This window comes from Corvus hawaiiensis, chromosome 3, assembly GCF_020740725.1.
Source record: "Corvus hawaiiensis isolate bCorHaw1 chromosome 3, bCorHaw1.pri.cur, whole genome shotgun sequence".
Taxonomy (NCBI): domain Eukaryota; kingdom Metazoa; phylum Chordata; class Aves; order Passeriformes; family Corvidae; genus Corvus; species Corvus hawaiiensis.
Genome location: NC_063215.1, coordinates 12883210 through 12908276, shown reverse-complemented (window position 1 = coordinate 12908276; position 25067 = coordinate 12883210). Strand labels below are relative to the sequence as shown.

Here is a 25067-nt window from a genome sequence, read left to right as displayed (position 1 = left end):
TGCAAGCAGCACAAAGTCCATAATCCTATAATGATCTTGGATAATAGTATCAAGCCAGAACTCCATGTTTAAGAAATGCTTGAGTGAAGACAATGCTTTATTTTCATTAGTTCGGAGTGTTTGTTGCTAAACACATTTGTACATGGAATTACAGGCTACAGAACAAAGTTGACTCAATTTCTAAAAAGCTGAATTTTAATAAAAGATATACAGGATATTTATTAGAAGGGCTTTAGATAAAATGAATAAACACCAGAATTTTTCCTTAAATAAAATACAGCAAAAAGCCAGTAGACAACCAAGTAACAACACTTGGAAAATGTATTTACGGTTGTGAGCAACAATATGAAATAAGAATCTATAGCTTACTTGGGACATAAGTCAGTAAGAAGATACAAAACTCACCTCATAGCAAGTATCTGAATGTAAGCATCTATACACTTTCTGCTGCATGTCCAACATGTCCTGGAGTAATTGCTTCCACTGTGTCTCACCAACTGACGGTTGCCTACAAATATTTTTTAAAATTAAATATTCTCTTCCCCAACAAATTTAAAGAAAAGCAGTAGATTTCCATCACCAAAAATACGAGTTTTCTCAAATGCTATTTCAGTATTTAATTAGACTTTTAACCAGGAGTGATTCAAAGACAGATGGCTTTTAATATTAATTAATATTAAAACAGCATCCGTGGGATAAAATGGTTTGACAACAATGCAGTGCCCAAAGTGCTTTTTCTGTTTTCTGTGGGATAAGGCAGGGATTTAAGCAATCTTTCTGAAGAGTCCCCAGCTAGGTTTTGATAATTTTCCATAACACATCAGAAAGTTTGAAGTGCTATCCTCCTGCTGATCCAGGAACTGCAGGGCAAAACCAAGTCTCCAACAGCAACTGAGGATCATTAAAGTGCTGTTCATTGTAGGCAATCTCAAAGGACTAATCAATTGCATGCAATCACAGGAGAATAGAGTTCCAACTTTGTTTCTTAAAATTGAGTGGTATTCAGATTCTTGACCCTCTGAATCCATGGATCTCTGTTTATGCACAAATCCTCAACTTCTTGTGCCCTATCAAAACTTTTACTAGTAAAAACACTATGAAGGTTTTTTGACATTATCTTGAGCCTTTCAGATTAGAAAAAGACCTTTTTAAATTACATGAGCTAGTTCCAGCTAATAGTGATTTTCTCATGTGGCATTAGCTTTTAGTTTGGCAAAACAAAAGTGGAAAAACCAACATTTTTCCTACAGAGGCATTGTCTTGATCTTTCTAAAGAGAGGTTTCCAGAAGTCTTAAAAAGCTTTCAGACTACTAAAAATCTAAATACCACTCTACCATAATGGATAAACTGCTGTGCATATTTGCTGTAAATAAGAAAGAAAGTCACCCGCAGTTATGGCTGGTTTTCCCAGGATTCAAAATTTTTATCTGCTTATGCCAAGAGCCATTTAATAATTCATGTACAGTTGAAAGATGAGTTAAATGAAGTAGTTCTTAACTAGAAAAACTGAGAAATAATACTGGGAATATAAGTGGTAGAATCAATACCTAAAATCAGTAAGTTACCATATTACAAGGGTTCCAAGAAAACACACCAAAAAAACCAAAGCATTATTTTACAAATCCTACACTCTCAATAAAATTAAATAGGTCTTAAAGGACTTTATTTACAATATGTTATCTTTCACAATTCATCATCCTGCAATATTTTTCAGCCAGTATGCCTTTTAAGCTTGTTTACTTGAACACAAACATACTAAAGCAGAGATTTTTGACTGTGGAGAATGCAGCCAAAACACTAATCATGTTAATCACATGTTTAACCAATCTCTGTATGTACACTGTCTTCAGGGTGAACACCCCAGCTCCCTGCTGCCACAAAGCAGGCAGGCATGCTCTGTTACCTCACCGCGCTTCCCCTCTTATCCCGGTGCCTCGTGGAATACTAACTTGCGACCTGTGTGCCTTGTCAGCCGGATCATCAGCTTCCGCGCCTCCTCTGCACTGTCCTTCGTGTCTCTCACGAAGGAGACCGGCTTCTGCAGGCCATGCTTCTCCAACAGCTCCGACACACTGCAAACAGAGTCAGCGCTCTTGAATCCTGCACAACTGTACAACTACTGCTGCAGCAGCAGGACTCTCAAACAATGTACTGCAAATGCAAACAGTCTCCATAAAATCTCTAATAGTATAGCTTAACCAGAGTAACATTACCTACATTTTAAAAACTATATATATATATTAAATAATACCCTAGGGTAAACACATAGCACCACAGTTTTAGTCTTTGATCACTCAAAGCATTAGAGAGTATCAAGATCAAAACAAACTCCTCAGGTTAACCCTCCTTCCCCCTGCCAAAAAAAAGCCCACTGAAAATAAAAACAAACAAAACAAAAAATCCCCAACCAAACAAATAAAAAAATTCCCCAACAAAACCCCACACACAAAAATACCCAAACAAAACAAAAAAAACAAAACACAACCCCCCCAAACTTTTATTCCAAGAACAGTATCTCTACAGTTCTATACTATTCAAATAGATAAAACCATTCAAAATTTCTATGTTCTGAATACAAAAAACATACAGATAATCTTGTTGACAGCATTAAAAAAAATATATTCTTGCTGGTTTCTTATAAAAATGTTCTTGGCTATGCTTAGTGATTTCTCTAAGAATATTTATTTCAGCAAAATGCAATACCTAAGAATTTGTTCCAGTTCATCTACTTCATCATGAAGAGTGTTAGTTTTATCTGTTTCAGGCCTGCAATGATATCACACAATTAAATATATACATAAACACATATTTCTTATAATTTCCTCTTGTAACTCACATTATATACACATGAAGATAAGTAGTTTGAAACATTCCTTGATTAAAATAAATGTTTACTTGTAAATATTAAAACTATTGGGCTTCTTGCTGTAAAGACAGTTAAAATTTAGAGGGTCCCTCAATTTTTTAAGAGCAGAGGTTTTCCTTCTTCCTTAGACTTTTCTCAGGCTCTCTCCTTCCTTCATGTAAAAGATACTGGAAAAATAGTTTACACCTCACAGATCACAGAGTATCTATCACCTCTTCATGCTTTCACTTTCTTGAGCATTACTTGTCCTTCAATAGGTTTTCCATCTTCCCTCTCTCACAGGGACATATTGCTGCTTTTAAGTTAACTGCAAGATGCCACTATTGCAAGAAAACCAGTAAGACAGCACTAACACTTGGTCTCAATTCATCAGACTATGAAAGTCTAAGAAACAATACAGAAGCCTTGGTCTAGGCTGCTACTTTAACTCATGTTCTGCTGCATTAACTCGTAGAGTATGTACTTCTGATGTATATACAGCAGAAGTATATAGATACATTACAATCATGGCAGCTCAGAGGTGAACAGAGTATTCCAGTAACTTGGTCTGCCCTTTAGTGACTTAACAACCCTTTTTAAAGCTTTAATTCACAACTATATTTAATATTTCTAAAATATTTGTAAATAACCAAATAATTTACAAATAAAATGTTTACCCATATCCTCTTTGTGGAAGGCATTCCAAAATATCATAACAAAGAGAGAGCTGGTCATCTCGCTCACAGCTATAAATACACTCCAACGCCGTGATCATAAGCTGGTCCTGATCAGGGATAATTTGTTGCTGACACTAACAAGAAAAGAAGGAACACTGGTTTTTATTCCCTGTTTCTAATTCAACAGTAAATTTTCTTTTCAACATAAAAAGATAGGTACTCCAAGAAAATAAATTTTCTTCAGGTGCAATTAGAATGTTTCTTGATAACAACGTGGTGAAGTCATAACCTGAATCTTATCTTGGCTAGTTTTCTGCAGTGCAGACACTTGAAAGAACAGTGGTATGCCACTATACCCTTTTTGAATTTGAGAAGTGGAGAGGGTGCAGAGGAAGGCAACTGCTGCAAACATTTGTCAGATTTATTTAATATGTACAACAGTACCAACATACATTGAAGAGCTGTGGTTGTGCTTCACTGGTTGATTTCTGTCCATACACTCAGAACATTCAATAGCATGCAGAAATGTGCCTGTGTGCTCTGGAATAATTATTTAAGCCATAGAAGCAGCGTAAAACACTCACATGGAAAGCAACTTCAACCCTTACTCAGTGAACTCTCACCTCAATCCTAATGGCCCCCACTTTATTCTTTACATTTGCTGAGTAAGGCGGGAGAGGGGGGGAGTAACTTGAAATCTACTCCTAGTAAAATTCCTCAGGGAAAAAAATATTAGTGAGATCATTAAACTCTTTCATATCCACTTTTATAAAGCAAATATGCCAGGAATTTACTTTAAACAGGTCACCCGAAAATCACTTCAAAGAAGAATCCGTAATTTTTATTCTACTAAGCTAGAATCATTATTACATTAATTTGACAATCTCATCAAGGACAGTTTAGCTGCATTATGATTTATGCTACAAAACTTTTTAATTGTTGTTTTCTAAAACATAACAAATTCTGGGTCTAAGAAAAAGGGAAAGATCAGAAAGATGGTCTGATTTAGAAAAACTAACTCTATTTCTGAATTAACCTCTTCAGGACAAGAATTTCCAAAGAAACCAGTAGAATCAACAGGGCTCTTTACTTACAGCAGGTTTTGAATTCTGAAATATCTTCAGAGGTAGAGTCAAGTCTTCCTTTGCCAGTGTTACTAAATATTCTTTAAAAAGGGTATTTGCAAGACCAGGGGACTGATTTTCACAGCGGTGGAGAAAAGGGATCATCCACTGGTAAACATTCTTCACATATTTTTCATCTGAGGACTGGAAAGCACAAAGAGTTACAGAGAGGAAATATAAGAACTAGTTCAGCTTCGTTGTCCAAAATAAGCAGGAAAAGCAAAAAACCAAACAGAACCTTTTTTGATCAATATAACTGAAACAGTTATCTTCAGCGATCACAAACAGATCACTACATCATGAAGCCCTGAAACAATCTTTCTGCTACCCAATGGCTTGAGGAAACTGAGCAGAACAGGAGTAAAGCCCATTGGTGAGGAAAGCCTCCCTTCCTCCTGCAGTTTCAGAATGAGTGAAAGACCATGCAAGCATCTCCGAGTAGCATTACTTTCAGTAATTCAGCAAGAATGTAAAACAGAAAACCAAATGCTGAGTGGCTATATAAATAAAAAAAAAAAATTCTGAGTATTTTCCTAGTTTCCTCTGGTGCTTATGTGTTCTTCAATTGAATTTCAGAACCCTATTCCATCTCTAGCTATTTTTCAGCCCTTCCAAGACATCTTTTTCTATCCTGAAATGCCATGGATAAGTTCAATACAGAGACAAAAAAACACATACAGTGCAAAGGCAAATATTAAAGTTTCTTGACAATATTTAAAGACACCAGAAAACATCCATGGAAAACATTCATTGCTGTGGTATCTGCAGCATCATCAAGAGCTACAATGAAGATCCCTTAAAAAAGGTCAACAAAAAGGGAGTTCACAGCTTTCAAAAGAAGATTTAGTAGCATTGAGTCCTCAGCCAGGGACAAAGTGGGTCTTTGAGAAAACTGAGCCAATTTAGCTTTTTTTTAGAAACAAATAAACATAGAAATAAACCCTACCACAACAACAACAACAAAAAAGGAACAGTGAAAATGTAGAATTTTTACTGAATTAAAGACAGAGGTTCATCAGAAAAATGACAGTGTCTTTATATACACAGGATCCAGAGTAACCTGAGTTACTGGATTTCGAGGTGTACTTATTATTTATTCAAAATACTTACATTCTTCATCAACAGTCTCAGCTTGTCAATGTCTTTCATCTCTAAAAGTTCCTTCAAAGTCAAAGTTCGATCACCATCAGTCTCATAAACCACAGTCTCAAGAGTGACCAGATTGTCACAAAGCACCTGCAGACCAGGAATGTTCCTCTCCATGCCAAGACGAACAAGGGACAGAGCACAGTCAACCTGAAAAATAATTACAAAAACACTGCTGTACAACTGTTTGCCAAAAGCCAACTTCAATCTATGTCCTGTCTGTGCATCTATTTTATTTCCCTGTTGCTTAATAGGCAATTTTAAGTTCCTAGAAGCTTTTGTGGACTGTATATTCCCAGATGGATTGTCCTTCTCAGCTTTATGAAGACCACATAAAATGCTTAATCTTAGGGGATGGTATCGTTATATGCTTTTAACCAAGATGCATCCTATTGATGCACATAAATTAGAATATTATTCCCTCTGGAGATCACACACAGCTCCTCTCAGTATATGGAATATGAAGGATTGCTTTAAACTAAGACAATCAGGTAACTGACATGCAACATGACTTTTCTAGCTGAACATGATTTAGTAATTTTAATTGTTGCATTTTATGTCACAAAAAACAATAACAGGCTTCTTCCTTAGTGACTGAAACTACCTTTATATGAAAGGTTCTGTTTCAATTTCAAAGAACACAATACTGGCTGTAAATATTCAGCAAGGCAGACGTAAGTCTCGGAGAGCAGAATGCTAATTTATAGATTATATACTTTAACTGATCCTTGGAAGTTGCTTTTATTTCTATACCTACTGACAGGTTGTTAAGATCACAGTCAACTATGATTAAAAAGAGCCCTGAAGGACTGCAAGCTGGTAGAAGAACTCACCCATCCGAACTAACCTACAGTAGTGATACTTCCAGTCATCCTCCTTTTCATGCACCTAAATTTGCCTGAGAAGCAACAGAATACTGGAGCACACGAGTGATGAGCTCTGTTTTTATGTGCAATGCTTATCTTTACCTCACAGAGCTTCAAACACTTTTAACATATGAAGAAAATCAAGCAAAAATAAGCTGCATGTAGTCCCACAGACACACAGTAAATCTGCCACGAAGAAATCATGACAGTATCATGTATTGACATGACAGTGACACGTGACCAACACTTATCAATATACATGACACAGCAGCATGTGACAGAATAAAGCATGTTTCCCAAAATGCTGTGCACAACTTTCCCTCCCTTAGTTACAAACATAAGATGCAAGGGTAAACACTTTTCATGGATTACAAAAGAGCTACTGTCTGCTATGGTAAAACAAATGAAACAGAATCTACTGGCTTCCTATTAATTTCTGTGGATTAATTATTTGACTGAGTAAACTTCAGAGCAAGCGTAAGTACACTGCAAATGAAAAAAAAAAACAAGTACTTCAAAAGCCATAATGAAATTGAGACACAGTGTGAGGGAGAAGTGTCTATTAATATGCATTAAGACTGTTAAGGATTCTGTTGAAGAAGGCTGCTCAGCCATCATCATTTCCTTCCTGCTATTCTTACCTGCATTGCATACTCTTCAATTTCCTGTGCTCTGCTCAAATACCAATCAGTGACGAGATCTACTGAAAGGTCAGTAGTCCTGTACTTCAGTAACTCAGGTTGCATTTCGTACAGAAACTGGCCTTCATCTTGCAAAGTTGGTTCAATAACCATCCTTTTAAAAAAAAAAAAAGTGTACGTTTAAATATATATTTGCTCACCTACTTTTTTTTTTAACATCAATCTTTTTCCTAAAACGTCTGGAAAAAATGATACAATCAACCTATCATTACACAGTAAATTGATGAGACTCAAATGCCAATCACAGTGAGCGCTAGTTTTTGTCAGCAAAGGAACTACTAAGAGATTTTGAACAGGAGATAGATCATGAAAGAAATAATTCTCTCTACTGAACTAGTAAGAGCTTTCAAACATGTGATAGATCATGAAAGAAAATGCTCTCTACTTGAAGATCCGGGTTTGCACAACCTCTGTTTTCCATTTGTTCAGTCAGTCTCACTGAGAAAGCTGAAAACACAAGTTAGTGCACACAAAAATAGTAAGGGAGTCTTACTGGGTCAATTCCCACATTTCAAGAATTAGTAAATAAATTCTTTTTATTTTTGCTTTTATATATACTTACCTGCATTCTGGTTTTTCACACCAGTCTTCTTCACGATGTTTTTGCTCATTCCAAGGAAGAATTTTCAATGTCCCCTTCTTGTAGCTGGTATGACAGAAAAGAGAAGCCTGATGTAATTTTATGTCTTTTTAATTTGTTATGGCATTCAATTAATGGAATACAAAGCATACAAAAATATTTCCGTGAATTCATGATAAGCATGTCAGTCAATTACAGTATCAATTATTTAAGATTTATTAGTTCTTAGTGCAGCTTTACAAGTGTGGTTTTGCCTGTATGTTATCCATACAAATATAATACATATTCTACCTATACTATTAAAGATCCAATAAAAAAGATTAATAAATTTCTTTTCTTACTGACCATGCTTTAAAAAAAGGAAAAAACCCACTACATGCTTTCAGAATTTTTACCATTTCACACTAAGTATTCTGACTTCATATGCTGTCACAGAAGACTGGAATGAGTAAAAACCTATGATCTTCACAGCTTGAAAAAAGAAGACAAAACAAACTGTTCAAATCTTAGCACAAATCCTCATACTGAAACAACACATGCCCTGCTGTGCTGATCTTCTCAATTAAGTTTAATGTGGATTTCTGACTACAAACCTCTACAGTGAAACATCCTCTAATTACTGAGGTTGAAAAAAAAAAACCCCTGTTTAATTTAAGATGCAGATTAAGAATATAATGGATTATTATTGGAATGATTAGTTATGGCTTGGTGTAGAAGGCTAGCTGTTTAGGCAGCATAAAACACTAGAAAACCGTGTCAAGCTATGCAGAACATAAACTAATGGGGAAGAGAAGAACTTTATAGGTTCTGGCACTTGTAGAAATAAGAATCAAACCATGTACAAACTAGAGACATTAGAGTTGCAGCATACCAGAAAAATAAGCTATTTTAAATTTAATTCATTTTCTCCTGACCCTGAAAATAAACAGCAATGGTAACCCTACACAGACAATCCCTATTTATAAACTAACAACTGACACTATCTTCTCATCCCTTGAAGAGCAGCATTGTAACTCAGTAGTTTAAAAATAAACACAACTCCAACCAACAAATCAATTTCACAATATAGTAAGAGTCAAAAAAATAAGCTAAAAATCAGTAACTACATCTCATTTAGCAACAGCCATCAAACTCACTGAACAAAGCAAGGCATGCTCATGAACTGCCCTGCCCCATACACATATACATCTCACCCAGAGGACTGGTCACTCTTTTTTCCCTTCTCTGTGCATTAGCAAATAACACCTCATGCTTTATCATTGTAATTCCAAACCTCCAAATTATATATGCTGTAGTAATCCAACAATAAAAAGGTAGAGGCAGATTTGCAGGTTATAGAAGTCAAACGAATGGAGGGGTGAGGATGGAAAACTGTTAATTCCTGTGTCAGAGCGATAGCAACACCTGCTTTCAATTCCTGTTCACCTGAACAAAACACTCTATGGCTCTCTTTATAATTACACACCATACAGCAACATCATTAAAAATAATTCATAAAGAAAACTCCAAACTAATATTTGTGGTATAAACACCAGGAATAAAGCCACTTTCTTATTTTTGAAAGATTCATCATCAGCCCATACATTTTGAGGATTAGGGGTGCTGTAGTTGTTTAAATCTTAAATAATATAATTTACCAATAATTTAATGTTTAAAACTGACTTCATAAACTAAATTAATATAGTCACATTTCAAATGTCATACATGAGAACGTTATTATGGAAGGCCCAGTTTTTAGTGAAAAGGTTCTCTTTAGCAGCTGAAATGTCAAACACCAGAAAAGCCAAAGTGTAATGCTGCCTTCCAAATTATAAAATCAAGACAGTACAAGTAGGACTTTATATTTCAATTGATAATGCTCTCCTTTCCTATGTTCTATTTAACAGAAAAGAAAGCAGAACAAACTTTGTCTAAGACAATTTCATCTCTTAGCAAATTTTTCCCATTCTTCTCCCAGTAGGCTTAAGAAGGTATTTCAAGGCGGGATTGATCGGTTGGTTGTTTTGTTTGGGGGAGCAGGGGGTGTGAAGGTTGGAAAAAGACTGGGGGTAAAATTAAAGAAAAGTGGGAAGTTATAGACAGAGCTGTAACAGCATGGAAATTATAGGGGAAAATGCAGTTGCTCCTCCCTGCATGGAATAAGGTCAGTGATTTCCCCCACACAATACATGCTAAGGGGGACTAAATGAAAGGTGGAGCAGAGTAGAGACACCATGGTCAGGCTCTGCTAAAATCCTTGCAGAGAAGGGAACTCAGCAGCCCTTTTTAGCTGTAAGTCACAGAGCAGCTAAAACCCAAAGGCAATAAAGGAAGATGCCTTGCCATTGAATCGTCAACCATGGCAAAAACACCCTCCTTGGACTGGTGCATACTCCCATCCCAATGTTACATTGGATACTACACCAATGTTCCCTGCCTCCAAGGTACCTCCAACCCTCACTCAATAGGTATGAAAGTATATACTTTTATACTATTTCTTCACTTAAATGTAGAAAAAGTATAAAAGTTAAGAATAGGGAAAAGTCAGGGAAGACTCCGTGGTAACTTCCAGGATCAGCTGACAGGCTGAACCTGTCCTCTCCCACACAGGGATGTCCATTGGGTAAGAACCATGTTCCATGCACACTGAATGAGTATCTCGAGCTAACTTTGGTTAGGGAGTAGAGCTTGTTGTATTATATAGTATATATTGCTTTGAATACATTTTTGCAGTCAGATACTATCACCAGCAATCCTTGAACCTTAACCTGTCACAATTTTATTAATAAAGAGTGTTATACCATAAACTGTTAGTGTGAGCCCTTCAAGGGGGCTGGCAGTCATTGGCAGCAGGGAACACACTTGAATAAAGGTGTGGAGACCCAGGAGCAGTCTCTGTTTGGCCTAGAACTGCCCTCTGACCCAGCACCACTCCGTGAAGAGTCCCCATGATGGGACACTGCTCTGGCACAAGGGTCTCAGACTAATCAAACGCAAAAGGTTTGAGGAAACCTGTTTTCATATGACAGGGGGCTTGTTTGGTTTTTGGTTGGTTGGTTGAGTTTGGAGGTTTTTTGTTGGTGTTATTCTTTTGGGAGGAGTTAGGTGGGGTTTTTTTAATATTAACACATATTCTTAATGGGAAAAAAAAGGAGCTTTTATACAGCAAAGGACAGACAAGGGTTTCATTTCAGAATCTGTTTCAAATGTCTGCAGAACTGTAGCAGAACTACTATGAGAGAATAACATTAAGAGAAGGTTTTCAGGTAACAACTCCAATTTCATATTACAGATAGCTTTTTCCTCCAACATTAGCTCACATACTAATGTCTTAACTATTATTCTGTCTCCAAAATTTGTAACGCACTTTGTTAAAATTATTTGATGTAGTCAAGTCCTACAGGCCCATACTGTGAGATTATTTCTTTATTAGTAAAACAGTAAAGTAACAATTGCTTTTTTATAAATTACAATGGCAAGAAGATACTCAGTTGTTGCAAGGGCCAGCTGGCAGAGGAAACTAAAAGCAGCTTGAGGGCCTAAGCAGTTTCAGAAGCTTAAGAATCACAAAGCAAAGAACTTGTACCAGATCCTGCTATTCGAATCCTTAGTCTCATTCCTTCCCACAGCTCCACTAAGAACAGCCCAAAGAGTACCAGGGAACTGATAAACCAAGGTCAGACCCTCTCAGTCAGTTTCTCTCACTCATCTCTTGGCTGAGTCTCCATCCCTGGAAGGTATTTCCATGGAGAAGACATGGAGATGTGGCACTTAAGGACATGGTTCAGAGGCGAACTTGGCAGTTTGAAGTTGGACTTTATATTAAGGGTCTTTTCCAACATAAACTATTCTGTTATTCTAGTAAAGAGAACACGAACTGTGCCCCTACCCCTCTCTTTCAAAATCTGGCTTTTGCAAGAGTCTCTGATGCATTTACCTGACAGTGGAGCAATAGGGGAGACACATGATAAGTAAATGATTACAGCAAGACCTGTTAAGAAAATCGCAGCACATGTCACTTATTTTATTTCCTCTGAAAGCAAATTCTTGTTCCCAGTAGTCACCAGGACTTTTCGTCATTCTCTTAAGTAAGAGCTTCCCACCTGAATGTATCTTCCTATATAATCTCAGAAGCCCAGAAGAAACTTTGGGGAAATTTTCTTTGTTTTGGGCGTTTGGTTGCTTTGGTTGTTACTGAGAAAAAGAAGTCATGCAAAATAGTAAGGAAAGAGGTACATACATTTAATGGATATTTAAACTTCAGCATTCTCCTCTTTAGACTAACAAATTATTAAATAAGAAAATTACTACAAATAAACAAATACAGATATCTGGAATGCAAATTTAAAACCACCCTTGCAAGAATGAGATCTGAATGACAAGGAACCAAGACATTTCAAAACGCACATAAATGATCTTAATGCTACTGTCCCTCAGTATGAGATGGGAAGAGAAACAAAAAAAGAAAAAAAGAAGTTAAAGAAAAATCTACTGGCCCAAGCCTGTACTGCCAAATACCACATTGAACACATTCTTCATAATTTTGCTGCCACATCCAGCATACTTGCCATAGATGTGGTGAAGTTACATCCAGGACATACAGTTCCAATTAAGAAGTAATTTCTTTACAGATTCAGTAGCACAAAAGGTTTACAATTAAAAGTTGGCAAAAATTGCATTCTCTTAGCTGACCTATGTATCAGTACAAATTACATTTTTCTAACCTCCAGTTACTCTTAACATAGTTGAGTTACTTTACTGACTCTGATCAACAATTATTAGAGACTAAAGAGCTTAATTTTTATGCAAGCAAGCATTACCCACCCCAGCCTAAAGTCAACAGGTATTAGCAAGTGTTTCTTTCTGCAGACATGCAATCACCTATCCAGCCCATATCCCTAACTCTCTTCAGAAAATAATCTGCACTTCCTTCTTCCCATCTAAAAGGTGATACTTTTTTTCCTATCCCTATAACACAAACGCCACTTGGTTTGCCCCCGAATTCCAACTGCTTCAAGTATTTTTTTGAAGATACACTTTAAAATAGAATCCTTTCCAAATAGCAGAAGTCATGAATTACGTACAGACTGCATTAAAAATAATTTCTCTAGCATCTCATATTTATAGTGTCAACTGAAGCTGAAAGTTTACTACTTAAAAAAAGTAATGTTTAAGAAAGATCTCACTCAATTCAAGTTCTCAGGCTTTGCTCTCTGCGAAAGTTGCTTTCCTTCCCCCTTTCCCTGCAACTCCAAAATCCATCAAGTGATGACGCAATGTGCAACTCTGCCACTCCCTGCCTGTTTTCTCAACAGGGTACAATAAAAAAAAGCATAGAAGTACAGAGTCAAGCGATATGAATGACTAGAGGCAAGAAGTGTATGACATCCATTTTCCAAATACCGAAGCAGATTGAAAGAATCCTAGAAGAAAGCACCAATATGCCAAGTCTGGTACCAAGTTGTTCATGTTATCATTTCACTTAAACAGGAAATGATATTTCACTGTTCTTACTTCCTACAATAGTGTAAGTACTGATGAGACTGGGCCTCGTTTACAATAAACAGCAGATACTGTTTTACACAATTCGTGGCTAAGCTGTTAACTACCTGCTGCACGGCATAGAAGATAAACCACCATGTACTTCCGATTCAAAAACAAAATGAATTCCTGGAATAAAGTCTCGTGCAAGTTTACTACATCTAGAAAATATCTAGTTGAGAATATTTGAGCCATATATTATTGATGTATGTTATTTCTCACTTGAGAAACTTCAAGTAAATGTTCCAAGTGCACTTGCCTGTAGCGATTTTCCTCTCCTGAAAACTACTGTTGGCCATTTGCCTTCTGGCCAAATCTGCCAAGACCAATCTTATGTTTCAGCACAAGGTTTTGCAGAAGTGAAACCCACAGTTGTCCAGACACCTCAATTCCAGAAGTGCTAAAAGCATACTTCAAAAGTTTTTCATAAAAGCTTATTAACAGACCTGACTGCAAAATACTAAAGAAAAAAAGATTTTTCATTTCATGGGAAAGAATTGTCACGCAGTGCAATCTTGACTGCAAAATGTCTATCTTTTTTCCCTTCTCACAGCAGAAAAAGTTGGAGTTAAAATATTTTAAGTCAGGTGTATGCATAAGCCACGGAAAATACTTTTTAAAGTATTTTCTGCTCTGGCTCCATTTGCCATTTTAAAAGTATTCAGGCTCACCACTGGAATAAGTTGAGAGAGGAATTTTAGATTTTTAAATTCTCATCAAGAATCAAGCAGCACTCAGAAACCATCTCCTCTAAAAGCTTAAAGAAAACACCACTAAAAAAGATTCAGCTGCAAGATTTTTCATCCTAGCAGAAATCAGCATTTATGTTAAGTCAGTCTTAACAGGTAAGTTTCTTGGTGAGCCCAAAACACATACATACACAAAAAAACCCTAGCAGAACCCACAGCACTCAAGAGCTGACTCCTAACTCCATTCACTTTCTCAACAATGCTAATAAAATACATCATTCCCTCTTGCCCGCTAATGACTTTATCCAACTATCCTTACTATCTCTCCTCCTTCTGAAGAGTTAATAAAAACTCTGTATTTGAAATTAAATATAAGAACTGGAATAAATCAGTCTTGATAGAAGCAAAGGATGAGACATCCCTGTACCTAAGCCCTTTATAAAGGCAAAGATTAGAATGCTGAATTTATTCCAACATTTACCACGAGGCTTGTTCTTAACTGATACTTATGGTGCACATACTATTTTTTTCCCATCAGATTTCTAATGCTGGTAATTTCAGTGACTCATGCAGAAACAGAGAGCAACAAAACTCTAGAAAAGTTGTTAAAATGGAAGCAAGTCAGTTGAGAAAGACTTCAGGTGTCAAAATACCATTTCAGTCTGAAAATTCAAAAACATGCACACAGATGAGACAAAGAGATACAGATATGAACGCATACCTGTAAAGAGGCAGAGCTCCCATTTTTCTGCCATACTTTTGTTTACAACACCTGTACAGCAAATCCAGCTGAACGGGGGCACATCAGAAACTCGACACATGCCCTGCACACATAGCAGGGCTGAACTGGTGAATTCAGCATGCACAGGCAGCCTGTTGTTTATGCAGTGTACACCATGCTACTGCATCCAGAGTTCACTCTCCTTGTGCTATACAACTTGGCAGGTTTGTTCTTTGTAACTGAACTCCCACAGAGGTCAGAGACACGTGGAGGTTAAGTCTGCATTCCTATGCACTCAGAATTCCAGACACAGCGACAGATCACTGCAGTCACTAAGGCAGGTGGCTTTCTTTCCCAACTAAAAGAAACTATCAGACGTGCTATACTATAACTGTACACAAATATTAGCACGGCTTTGGGGTATTTCTTATTTTTTCCTGAGCCACTGCTTCTCCCCTACCCTTTACCCTTCTCTTTTCTTTTCAAGAGTAGAATAAATATGATTGGAATCCAGTAAACTGACTGATTATGGAGGTATTCAACTCTGTTTCTTCAAAAAGAGATGACTTTTCCTGTATTGCTCTTTTCACTCCATTGTTTATGTTGGTTTGCCAATTCTTTCCATTCTTTTCTTTGACAAAAGAGGTCCATGCTATTGTAGTTTCTGTATCCTACCAAATGCATTTATTCAAACCTGCAGAGTATTTTGATTATTTTTCTCTCCAAGGACAAGCTTTCAAAAGAGCAAGGTCTAACTCAGTTTTAAGGTCAGGTTCCAATTCTCTACATTACCAATAGCAACCGTGTGGCTTTGCTTTTATTTTTTCCTTTTAAGCATTTCGTACAACAGGCCTGTCTCCAGGACCCCTCAAGTTGAAATTTCAGAGTATTTTTTCTTTAAATCTTTACCCTTGTAAACTCATCCACATTTGCTTAATTTGCAAAATGCAAATTACCCCAATACATTTATGAAACCGTATCTTTTTGGTGAAAGACACTGAGGTTTTTAGAAGTAGGTTTGCGGAACTTTGGAAGTAGATTAATCTTTGATTGTCCTTTTTAATCATGTATCATGTCTGAAAAATAATCTTAGAAACACTAATTCCTCATTTGAAAGCTTGTGTGTTACATAAACAAAATAACTAAAATATTCTCTTTTAATTTAATTTAAAAATTCATTTGACCAAAGTCTGTATCTTCTCACAATGGCAATGGAGAAATCAATGCCACTTTCTGTTGCTCTGCAGTTCTTACATCTCTGAAGCAGTTTTGTTATGTCACAATTATTCCATAGCTGAGGATGAAATGTAAGAAATGCATCCCACATATACGGTCTCAAACAGCTGTGATACGTATTGCATAGTTCATATTGCATGAAAACATTCTTTTCTTTCATTATAGTATCTGAATAGTGAGTAAGTAAATGCAACTACAGAACTGATTACATGTATTTTTAGGTTTCCAATTGTTCAATGTACTACATGACACAAAAGTGGTGGGCAGAGAGAGAAGTGCTTCATTTTCCAAGAATATCCATAGGATGTGACAAATTTATCAAGACTGAAGTACAGCTGCTTCCTAAAACGGAGTGCCAAAAACATCATGCATTTTGGGAAAACTGATCTGCGTAAACCAGTGGAAAAGGTATCCCACTGCTTTAGGGTGCCCCAGTTAACTAACCTTCAGAATCCCTGCTGTGCACACTGCAATGACAGGTCTTTTGAAGCAGCTCTGCCACCAGAGGAGAAAGTTATAACTGATTTCATATAAACAAATCAAGCTATGTTTTAATGATGTGGTTAACCTCTAATAATATTTGGGGAGAGGGAAACTTTCTTCCCTCCTAAACAACCTAGAACGAATAATCTAAACGTAATAAAAGTCAGCTAACACTACACAAGCACGGTTCAGAAGCTCACTGAGGGGTTTTTTTCTTCATGTATACAACTAAAATTGTGAGGCAATAGCCTATTTTGATTTTGTGAAAGGTATTTTAAAGACAAAGCTGAACTCCAAGTAAGATCAAAGCCGTCTGCCACCAAACAGTGAAATACTACTTCAGAACTGCACATTTATAAAGCATAATTAATGTTCCTGGAAGAAATTTTATTCTAAACTCTGTAAAAGAACAACAAATGGATGAGACAGTGGAGCAGTACACTTCATTAGAAGATTGGGCAAGGCAAGCCAAACTTCAGTTCAGGACTATGCGGGCAAAAGACACACATGGTAGATGAAGTCAGGGTAAGTCAAGCATTAACTAGTCAGAAATACAAAGGAAATCCTGTCAACGTTCTGTGGATAAACAGCACAGCCACAGTTCAGCTCACATGCTATAGGAAGTTATGTGAAGGCTGCTACTGGCCTGTCTGAAACCTTCTCCACGCCAAACACACTCAGCTCTCTCAGCTGAATGACAGCTCAGCTCCAGCACGGCAGGCTCTGTTAAACTTCCCTCCTTCCTCCCTGACAGTTCATGTTCTCCACAGCTCCCTCAAGGCTTCAAGTTCTCATTCTCATCTTCTCATGACCAACATCTATGGTACTTTTGCCAGCTCACTGTCTGCAGCAGCCTTCTGGCTACAATAAGCTGTTCCTGTTATCACAAAATCCCACATAAGCAGTTTGCCGATGACTCTTTCTTCCTCCAAACCACTGCTTTATTTTTGACATGGACAAGAACCTTTCCTGCTCCTACCAGAAGTCAATCCAGACAAGAACATGAGTGTCATCATCTGATGGATGACAAGTTTATCCTTCCCTCAAAAATTAATTTTTCTACTTCATAGAAGAAGGTTAGATCTGCCTTTTTTTTTTACTACCAAATACATCCTTGAAATAGTATTAACTACATTGCTCCCTCTACCTCTGAACTCTTTTTTTTCTTCCTGTTAGTGCAAAGAAAAAAGACATGCACATACAATTTAGGCCCTTTTAATTTTCACTGTAGCACTATACAAATGAATGCAAGCAAATTCAAAAAAAGAACTGACCATGTGATTAATTCTTTTAACATGAACACCTCTGAATTATGCTACAAAGAAAAGCAGTTCAGCTTCACAAGAAAAAAAAGTAATATGAAAAAGAGGGGGCTATATATTAGACAATTCTGCAGACGTTCAGTCATCAAACCTATTTACATGCACATTATTAGGAATGGAAGAGATGAAACTCTAAGAGCTTTACTGAGACTGCAGTGCCACAGGCAGTAACTAAAAACCTAGTTGAGGAGAAGACATCATTATGAAAAGGCAAAGCTAACTGCTTTTGAAATTTTAGTAGTACTTACTCATTCATAGATGCAAGTCAACTACATGGAAATTATCAGATTTTAAAGCCTTCACTAAGTTTTTAGGAGATACTTCCATTCCCATCCTAGTTCATCAGGCAAATGGAGTTCATCCACAACCCTCCAGTAAGAATTCACTTTATGTCACAACTGAACACCAGTATTTGAGAAAGTTAAGAAGCAAAAAAACAGCAACATATAAAAAGTTGCTATCTTAGGGGGAAGATTTTTCCTACAGCATAATGTGCAATATAGCAGACTTATGGCTGCTGAGGGAACCATACATTTGAAGTTCCAGACTTCTGTGAGTTGAAAATGTGAGCAGTAATGTTACAATACAGCAGTTAAGCCTAGAATAAAGGGTAAGAAACTGAAAAGGAAAAATACTCTGGTTATGTATTTGTAACGGTGGTAAAACATTATTTTCCTAGATCACATCTAAAAACCTGAGGGCAACAGTCTTAACTATAGATTAAGAACACTAGCTATAGCTATTAGAACAGAGATTAAAAAGAGCTATCATCTCATCTCCTTTGAATACCTAAACTTTTACCACCTTCATTCTAGTTGTCGCAACAGATGTAGTCTGTGCATCTGATGGATCTTTGAGAAGGAGCATGAACTCAAGAAGAGACAGCAGAGACAAAGGAGCTATCATTATAAAAGAAGCTGAGAAATAATATGAAAAGAAGTAGGAAAACATTACAATCCCAATTCTGCAAAAACACATTACTTAGTAATGTCAATCTATCACAATACCAATTTGAAGCCATGAGGCATTTACAGCCACCAATGTCTTAGTATTTCAGATTCCTCCTCAACTCAGGGAGCTGTTGAGCTCACTTAAATCAGTCTTTTGCAAGAGTCTGATGAATACATAAATTTCCTGCTTAGACAGAAAACTCCTGAACTGTTCTGAGTAACCCCTAAAGATGCTAAACTATAAAATATGTGCCAAAAATGAGAAACAAAAGGATATCTACCATTTGAGACTTTTTTACAAGCAGATACAGGGGAAATATATATATATATATATATTTCCTAATAATCTGTCACAGAAGGAAAAAAAAAGTCTTCTACTTTTTTTCTCCATTAATTATGCCAGTTCTTCCTTGACCGACAAGACCTCAAGTTTTTGTGACACTGGCCTTTAAATGCCATCCTAATGTAAATGACAGGTGCAAGTAAGAGACAAACACCTGCTTTATGCCTACAGAATGCACTAACCAAAGGAGCCGCTCTTTCAGTAGGTACTGAGAATTTACTATTTGCAGCTGAACTGGAGGATGCAGGTGAAAGAAAATGGCGGTTATAACACAACCTTTACAAAAACATTTCTTACAGGTTAGGAAATTCTTCATATATGAAGAATTTATGCACTATATGCATACATGCACTTGTACGTGCATTCATGTTGGTGGGGGTGCACAGCAAGCAACTGTTTCAGCGCTCTTACCCTGGCTGTAGAAGGAGGTGCCTATTTACCCACCTCACCGGCTCCATGCACAAACAAGGCAGCACCTGCTATACAACCTCATGGTTTTCCTCTGCCAGATTCCCCTAGAGACAGATGAACTAAGTGAGCATAGAGCAATGTAGTGAATTCCTAGAGGGATGAGTGTCACCTCACAGAGCTGCAGCTGGGAATCAACCCCCTTACTGTTTGAAGTGTGCAACGCACACAGTCACAATATGGTAAATTCAAACAGTACTTCATCCTACACACACAGAGCCATATAGGAAGACGTAGAAGACACCTCCACCATAATAGTTTCTGATCAGCAGGGGGTCTGAGCTGCAGAAGACTGAGCAACAAAGGCATCAACAAGCCATGAACAAGGTGTTCATTAAGCAAGGCCACTGGAAAAGGCTGCACTCTTAAATGGGCAATGCCATCAGCTGAGCTGTGTCAGTGGTCTCATCACATGCACCACAGCAACCAAATACCCTATTGATATCTCCTGGTACAAACATTGTGACCAAGAATTTTCAGAAAAAACAAGGATCTAAAAGAAATTACAAGAGAGCAGCCTTTTTTGCAACTAAAGTAAAAAAAAAAAAAAAACCAAAAAAAACCACCTTCTAACCCTCTACAGGATACACCCTATTTCGTAACTGCAACGGTGTGAAATTTCAAAAGGAAAACCAGACAAAATCAGATTCCTGATTCAGAATCTATTTGCCTAAAGTCAAAGTTCATCAACACAAACTGATTCACTCTCACTGCCTGTCCTGAGACCCTTGTAATTACAAGCTACAGAAGCTAAAGGGACTGTGTGGTAATGCTGCAACATTTCTTCTACCAATAAAAATATTGGGGTTTATATCTTTGTAATGCTTTTCTTTTGTTCAGAAGTGTATTAATTACAGTCAGTGCTTACAACTTTTTAGTGTTCTGTGGGAATGAATAAATTGTATCATAACCTTGCTCAATCAGTTAATTTACAGCAAATTATGCCTACATACTGTCCTCTAATAAGAAGACTAAATAGCACACTCATTTAAACTACATTTCATAACAATGACAACATATCTACAGAATGTCAGTAATTTTATCCATACTAATAAACTCTTTAAAAAACGAATGCTAGAGATAAAAGGAAAATAAACTCACAAAAAATGACAAAGAACTTCAATTCTCTTTGATTCATGTGAAACAAGAACTGCCAGAAGCTGAAGCTGTTTGAACTGGGGGGGGGGGGGGGGAAGAGGAGACCAATCCCCCCATTTCATAAAAAATATTCATAAAATAGGAAGAAAATTCTACCTTGTACAACTTACATCTATATAATTAGTATATTATTCTCATTAATAGACATTGTCATCAGTACATATTTAATTTAATTGCATTAATAAAATATTGGTTTAGGGAGTATATGTAGCAATATTATGTGAGCAATCAGTTTTGTAACAGAGAAAGTTTTAGAAAAAGGTCATATCAAATATACAATATATTTTTATGTTTTTGTAAGTACATGGGATTCGTGTATATAGGGTTTTTGTGGCTGTCCAAAGACAGAAACTTCAAAAGACACACACACAGTAGTGTCTATTATGCAGTCTGAGGGAAAAAAAGCGTGAACCTCACATACCTGATTGTAGCACTGGAAAGTTCTGCTATGAGAATAAAGTTTCAAAACATATACTATAACTTTTCAGTAGCAGACAAAACTAAGTTCTTACTCCATAACTCACATCTTTACTACTAGATCACTAGCGAAATGTTTTATTTTAGCTGTCATTTTCCCTCTTGGCACATAAGTCAGTTTTGTAAACAAACCAAACAATAAAATAAAAAAAATGAAAAAAAAAAAACCCAACAAAACAAAACCAAGAACAAATAACCCTTCAGAAAGATAAGACGCCTCTTTATTACCAACAACAGATCATAGCCACATTTAAGATGACCATTCTTTCTTATGTCCCACATTATAAACCTTATCAAAAGAGAAAGATTGGAATACATTTTACCGATTTTATAAATACTGCAGTAATTTCTCTTCATGGTCCTAACTGTTACCTTAAAGAAAAGGATAAAACAAGTGTTTTCACACTTAATCACTAAATGTGTCCCTAATACTACCAACAGTCAAAAAGGGAAGCATGAAATAAAGACTGTTCTTTCTCTTCAGAGAGGACAAAACTGTAAGTATTATAAGTTAGGAAAAGTGTCAGGGGAATAACTTAATGAATTGAAAACCCCTATTCTAAATTGAAAATTGCCCAAATGAGACTGGCAAAACCTTGAAGTGAAAAGCTTAACTATAATGATGGAAGACTACAAAAAAAAAATTCTATTAGCTCCTCCAAAAACTTTCCCTCTGAAGTAAGGCTTCAAAGTCCTATTACAAAATATTAAAAAATGAAATCTGTCCGTCTCTTTACGAGCACTGAACAATATGCTTCAAAACTAATTTCACAATTGAAGTGTCTGAAAGAAATACTCCAGAAGCAAAAAATTCTTCTAATTAATATACAGAACATAATTATGATGTTGAAGGAAGACTATCTTACAAAAATTTAGTTGGTATTTACAGCAAACTAACTTTTTATGCTGAAATGAAACAGCAGGAAAGTCTGTATTAAGCTTTTCCTAATTCTACCTTACCAAGTCAAGCAAGAATCAGTATCAAAAAGATTAATGATTCTGAAGTTATTGACAGCTTAAGTGTTAAATTACTTCACAAAACAAGTCCAGAAAAATGTATTAGCTTCCAGGGACCTAAACACTTGTAGTAGTCATTTCCTAACACTGCATGTTACCACAAACCAGTTAAAGACCTGTATTACACACGTGAAAATCTGGGCAGTTTCAGGTCAGAAAAAGTCCATGTTCCCTCTTAGATATGCAAAGAGCCTCTAAATTCCCTGCTTTCCTGTTAATGACCAAAAAGATTCCACAAATGGCACAAAATAAAGCAGAAAATGATGACTGGTCAAGTCAAGTCCCATACAGACAAAGCTGCTCTTGATTCCAGACAATAACTAACAGCAGACTGCCATACATGGAAACTAATTTATGCATTAATCAAAAAATCATCTCTCTTTGAGTTAGTATCTATTGATGCATCCTTACCAAGCTTCAGGTAACAGCAAAGCATACTCATGTGGTGAAGTAGTCTCTGGAAAATTGGACAGAATTGCCTGTCTGTGTGGAAGTAAAGCTGATCCATGGAAAGTGAACAAAATTTCCAGGGCTCTGACATTGCTTTCCTAAAGAACAGAACAGTAAGTTCTTAAGAGCTTAAGGCTGATTTAGACTAAAAATGAGCAAGAAAGCTTCGGTCATACAACAAAGAGTTCATTTTAAATTTTCTTTAGCAACAAAGAAGGTCAGGGTCACAGCATTTATTTATTTAAAATCAAACAACAAAGGGAGGTGGAAAAAGCACTTAAGTGCAAACAGCAATACCAAAACACCACTGCATTCTAGCAACATAAATATTAATACCCGAGCATAAGTTCTTGCTGAAAGTACAATATTCTGATTTCTGAACTTCTTAAAGAATTCTCCATCATAATGCTGCTCAGCTGCATGAGGCCCTCCAAGGATTTCCTTGGAAAAAAAAAAAAGAGAGACTGCTTTTTATGCAAGATTTACAAAAGCATCAAAAAGTCTACACATCGTTTTATCCTAGGATGAGTAAGTATGAGATATATGCTCAAAAGTATGCTGGATTTTTTGTTTCAGTATGAAAAAAACAGATGCACTTTTGGTTGATAAGCTAAGACAATTTTCTGCCTTATTTTAGTTAATGTTTAAACATCATTAGTTACAGAGATGTGGTAAAAGCCATAATGGGAGTGTGTGCATTGCCAGCTGCAAATTTAAAACCTAAAAACTTAGTAAAATACAGTTTGGCATTCCAAAAACTTTCACTTTGGTAAGCTCATGGAAGAAAAAGATTTGTTTGAGAACCTGCATAGAACTTGGCAATTCGACTGACAGGGAAATCACAGTAATCCTGCCTGAACTCTACATCCCACGTCGTTACATAACTCAATTTGCTGCAGGCACAGGATATTCAAAGCAGACTTTTGCCCAACTGCACCTCTCAAGACTAGAAGCTAGCCTTTTGAAACAGTGAAGCAGGAAAAACACAGCCACTTGAACAGAAGACATCTTACTTTTCTCCAGTGACAGACTGTAGCCATTCAAGAAGACTATAAACCTTAATACCACAATAAATAACAAAAAAAGATATGATGATGTGATACAAAAGTTGCAGGAATACCTGTGGTGTGAGAACTAGAAGAACTCACCTCATAGGTCTCAAGGCGATCAAGGTAAGTTAACAGCTTCAGCCTGCTACGGCAGAGCTCCTTCTGTTCCAGTGTCAGCCTGTGTTCAGAACAGGAATTTTCATGTTTGCCATTAATATTTTATGGCACATGCATATGAAGACAAAGGTTACACATTTTAATGACTTTGTGCACTGGGATATATCAAGCAATTAAGTAAACCGAAAACTTTGACACAATATAATGCCAACTAAAATTTAAACCACTTTTCTATTAGGAATAATAGATATGAGAGTAATTATGTTCTTGCAACTGTGTAGCTAATTATAAATCTACAATTCTGAATAAAACATGGCCTAACATTTCATTTACTTTGAAAAGTTTACTGATAATAGCAGTTCTTGATGCTTCTTGGCCTCTTTTTCCTTTCTAGTATCCATTTCTTCATCTGGTGACAGAAAGTCTTCATAGGGAATGTCAGTGTCCACCTCTCCCGGTAAGATGAATCTGGAAGACAAAACGAACAGTCTAAGCAATGAAGATAAAAAACAAAGGTGAACTAATTTTTGAAGAGACATCTTAAAACAGCTTTTCGTCTATGTTTTGACAAAAATTCTACACACTTATAGAAAAATACTGAGTTTTTGTGTTGTAAACAAGCAGGGCCTCATCCCAAGCCAACAAGAGACATGAATTCTTATTTCCACTCCCTCCCTAAAACAAACCAAAACCAAACTTGATAACAGTTTCTAGATTCCACAGCTAGAAGCAGGATAGGCAGCAGCTCTACAGCACACAATGGTAACAGATGACTGCACAAAGAAAGAACAGCCTCTTTCTACCACCAGGAACTGAACACTGAGGAAAATTGTCTCTACTGAGTCTTGCTTCTGCTTGATCAATATAATTAAGACATATAACAAAACACATTTATAGGGTTAGTTACAGCTTCCAGAAACAGCAAGAGAAACAGATTCTCATAGTAAAATAGTAAATAATAAATTTCCTCTGATAAAGAAATTACAGGGCATATATTTACAATGAACACTGTATTTTATATACATACAGAAGTAAAATGTATAGGGACTTTGTGGACATCTACTGAGTCAAAGCATGACCTTTCTTTATATCCTGCGAAAGTTTCTTAATATTTTCACTGCTGGTTG

At 36.5% G+C, this 25067-nt stretch overlaps 1 protein-coding gene across 3 annotated transcripts in view; it reads right to left on the bottom strand.

Annotated features, from left to right (window-relative positions):
* NBAS (NBAS subunit of NRZ tethering complex) overlaps nucleotides 1–25067 on the bottom strand; it is a 174723-nt gene that overhangs the window by 118855 nt on the left and 30801 nt on the right. For all 3 annotated transcript variants that reach the window (XM_048297405.1, XM_048297406.1, XM_048297407.1), the window contains exons 18-29: nucleotides 24274–24408; nucleotides 23923–24001; nucleotides 23111–23215; nucleotides 22736–22872; nucleotides 7923–8006; nucleotides 7301–7454; nucleotides 5758–5943; nucleotides 4618–4791; nucleotides 3524–3657; nucleotides 2705–2767; nucleotides 1951–2073; nucleotides 406–508 (exon numbers count right to left, since the gene is read on the bottom strand). In XM_048297405.1, coding sequence (XP_048153362.1) covers nucleotides 406–508; nucleotides 1951–2073; nucleotides 2705–2767; nucleotides 3524–3657; nucleotides 4618–4791; nucleotides 5758–5943; nucleotides 7301–7454; nucleotides 7923–8006; nucleotides 22736–22872; nucleotides 23111–23215; nucleotides 23923–24001; nucleotides 24274–24408 — 1477 coding nt within the window. The remainder of the gene's footprint in view (nucleotides 1–405; nucleotides 509–1950; nucleotides 2074–2704; nucleotides 2768–3523; nucleotides 3658–4617; nucleotides 4792–5757; nucleotides 5944–7300; nucleotides 7455–7922; nucleotides 8007–22735; nucleotides 22873–23110; nucleotides 23216–23922; nucleotides 24002–24273; nucleotides 24409–25067) is intronic.